The sequence below is a fragment of the Bos mutus genome, chromosome 5, assembly GCF_027580195.1.
Source record: "Bos mutus isolate GX-2022 chromosome 5, NWIPB_WYAK_1.1, whole genome shotgun sequence".
NCBI lineage: Eukaryota > Metazoa > Chordata > Mammalia > Artiodactyla > Bovidae > Bos > Bos mutus.
The window spans coordinates 72,723,357-72,725,882 of record NC_091621.1 but is presented as its reverse complement, the minus strand read 5'-3'; the positions used below and the strand labels follow the sequence as shown (position 1 = coordinate 72,725,882).

At 36.5% G+C, this 2,526-nt stretch overlaps 1 protein-coding gene across 1 annotated transcript; it reads right to left on the bottom strand.

Annotated features, from left to right (window-relative positions):
- Positions 1 to 739: 739 nt before the first annotated feature.
- On the bottom strand, positions 740 to 1,678 carry LOC102273372 (olfactory receptor 6C75). The gene has a single exon (XM_014483519.2). The coding sequence runs from the start codon at positions 1,676 to 1,678 to the stop codon at positions 740 to 742; it is 939 nt and encodes a 312-aa protein (XP_014339005.2).
- Positions 1,679 to 2,526: the final 848 nt, after the last annotated feature.

Genomic DNA, 2,526 nt, shown 5'->3' with positions numbered 1-2,526 from the left:
TGTGTCCAACTCTGTGCGACTCCATAGACAGCAGCCCATCAGGCTCTCCCGTCCCTGGGATTCTCGAGGCAAGGATACTGGAGTGGGTTGCCATTTCCTTCTCCAATGTATGAAAGTGAAAATTAAAAGTGAAGTCACTCAGTCGTGTCCAACTCCTAGCAACTCCATGGACTGCAGCCTACCAGGCTCCTCCACCCATGGTATTTTCCAGGCAAGAGTACTGGAGTGAGGTGCCATTGCCTTCTCTGACTGACAGCATACTTTATATTAAATTTCTATTTTATTTTCCAACATGTTTTTATTAATAAATTCAAGGAGATATTTTAATAATGCTTCTAAACATTATAACATTTTTTCTTGGTGACATGACATTTTAATTGAAATACATATTTTTATTTCATATAAAATAGATTTTATTTCTATATGTGGTTTCTAGTAATCTTCTTAAAACAATCTCCATTTTTGTAAGGCTGCCAAATCTACCTTTTTTTGATATGAGAAACAATGGAGATTACTGACATCTAAAATTTTGTTACAGAGGGGAAAACTGATCTTTTTCATGTAACTTAAAAGAGTTAGGACCTTGTTTTTAGGCTAATAAGAAAAATGGGCATTGATGACATATACATCTGTCTTAACTGGAAGAATGAAATGAGGTGCTGAAAGACTTTATGTAGAGAGAGCAGAGAGTTTTTCATTTGGCTTTCTTTTTAGAGGTACTGTTTTTATAGGATCGCATTCACTTATTTGAAGAAAAGGCTATTCTCTGGACCATGTTTTTGAAGGCTTGCTGCACTTGCTGATTTCTTAGGGTGTATATAAATGGATTCAAAAGAGGAGCCACTGAGGTATTGAGCACAGCCACTCCTTTGCTTAGAGTCACTCTTTCCCTTGCTGAAGGCTTAATGTACATGAAGATGCAGCTGCCATAAGACAGAGAGACAACTATCATGTGGGAGGAACACGTGGAAAAGGCTTTTTTTCTTTGATTCGTGGAAGGAATTCTCAGAATTGTCTGGATAATATATGTGTAGGATAGAATAACTAATGTTAAAGTGACCATGAGTGTTACCACAGCTAAAAATAATGCCATGAGTTCTAGAAAGTGAGTGCTCGTGCAGGAAAGCTGCAGGATGGGAGAAGCATCACATATGAAATGATCAACTATATTGGAGCCACAGAAATCCAATCGCAGCAGCAGGATTATTGGTGGAAAGATGATCAGGAATCCTGCAAGCCAGGAGCTAAAGACAAGAAGTATACAGACTTTACTGCTCATGATGGTGGTGTAATGCAGAGGTTTGCAGATGGCCACATAGCGGTCATAGGACATGGCAGCCAGGAGGTAAAATTCTGTCACCCCCAAGAAGATGAAGAAAAACAGCTGAGCCACACAGCCGTTATAAGAAATGGTTCTGTCCTCGGTCATGATCGCGACAAGGAATCTGGGAATGCAGACAGAAGTGAATGATATTTCTAGGAATGAGAAGTTTCGAAGGAAGAAATACATTGGAGTCTGCAGATGGGGATCTGAAAGGGTGAGGGTGATGATGACCAGGTTCCCAGTCACGCTTAGCATGTAGGTAACAAGAAGAAATAGGAACAGTACAACCTGCCACTTTGGATCACTTGTCAAACCAAGAAGGATAAACTCGGTAACTTCTGTGTAATTTCTCATTATTTTCCTTCATTATAGTAATATTCTTTGTTTTAGCTGTAAAACAGATGAAGAAATTTTTTAAAAAATTATGGCACCAGCAAAGGAATACACACACACACGCGCACGCACATACACACACACACAATATTGCTTCCTTGTACTTTTAGAGGAAAATTTTTTAGTAGTATATAGTAAAAAAAGACTTTTAAAATTTGCAATTTATTATGTCATGCATTAATTCACTATCCCGTATTTCCTTCATTGTTTTCTCACACATATCAGTAAAAACAAACAAAAAAAAACTTTCTTCTGAATGCTTCAATATATTCCTGAAAAAAAAGAGAAAAGGAGGCTCAAATCTCTGATTTTAAAACTTCAAATAAAACTGAGAGCTTACCTCCAGTGTATCCCAATATTATGGAAGATATACTTTTATTGCTTTCTGCTTCATACAAATTTTAAATTTTTCTATTTTGTATAAACATTTCTTTTTCCTTATCCATTTGAAACTTTTACAATCTGTGGAGATACCTTAGTAACTTAGTTGTCCAACTGGTAGAGTAACATGTCCCTGATAATAGTATAGCACTAGAGCCACATATATATCAATGCACTGAAAGTTAAAAGTGAAAGTGAAGTCTCTGAGTCGTGTCTGACTCTTAGTGACCCCATGGACTGCAGTTTACCAGGCTCCTCTGTCCTTGGGATTTTCCAGGCAAGAGTACTGGAGTGGGGTGCCATTGCCTTCTCAATATATATATATATATATATATATATATATATAAATATATATATAAAATATATAAAATACATAAAAGTAGTACTTTTACTTAAGTCTTAATTTTAATTTTTTGTAAACTACTAGC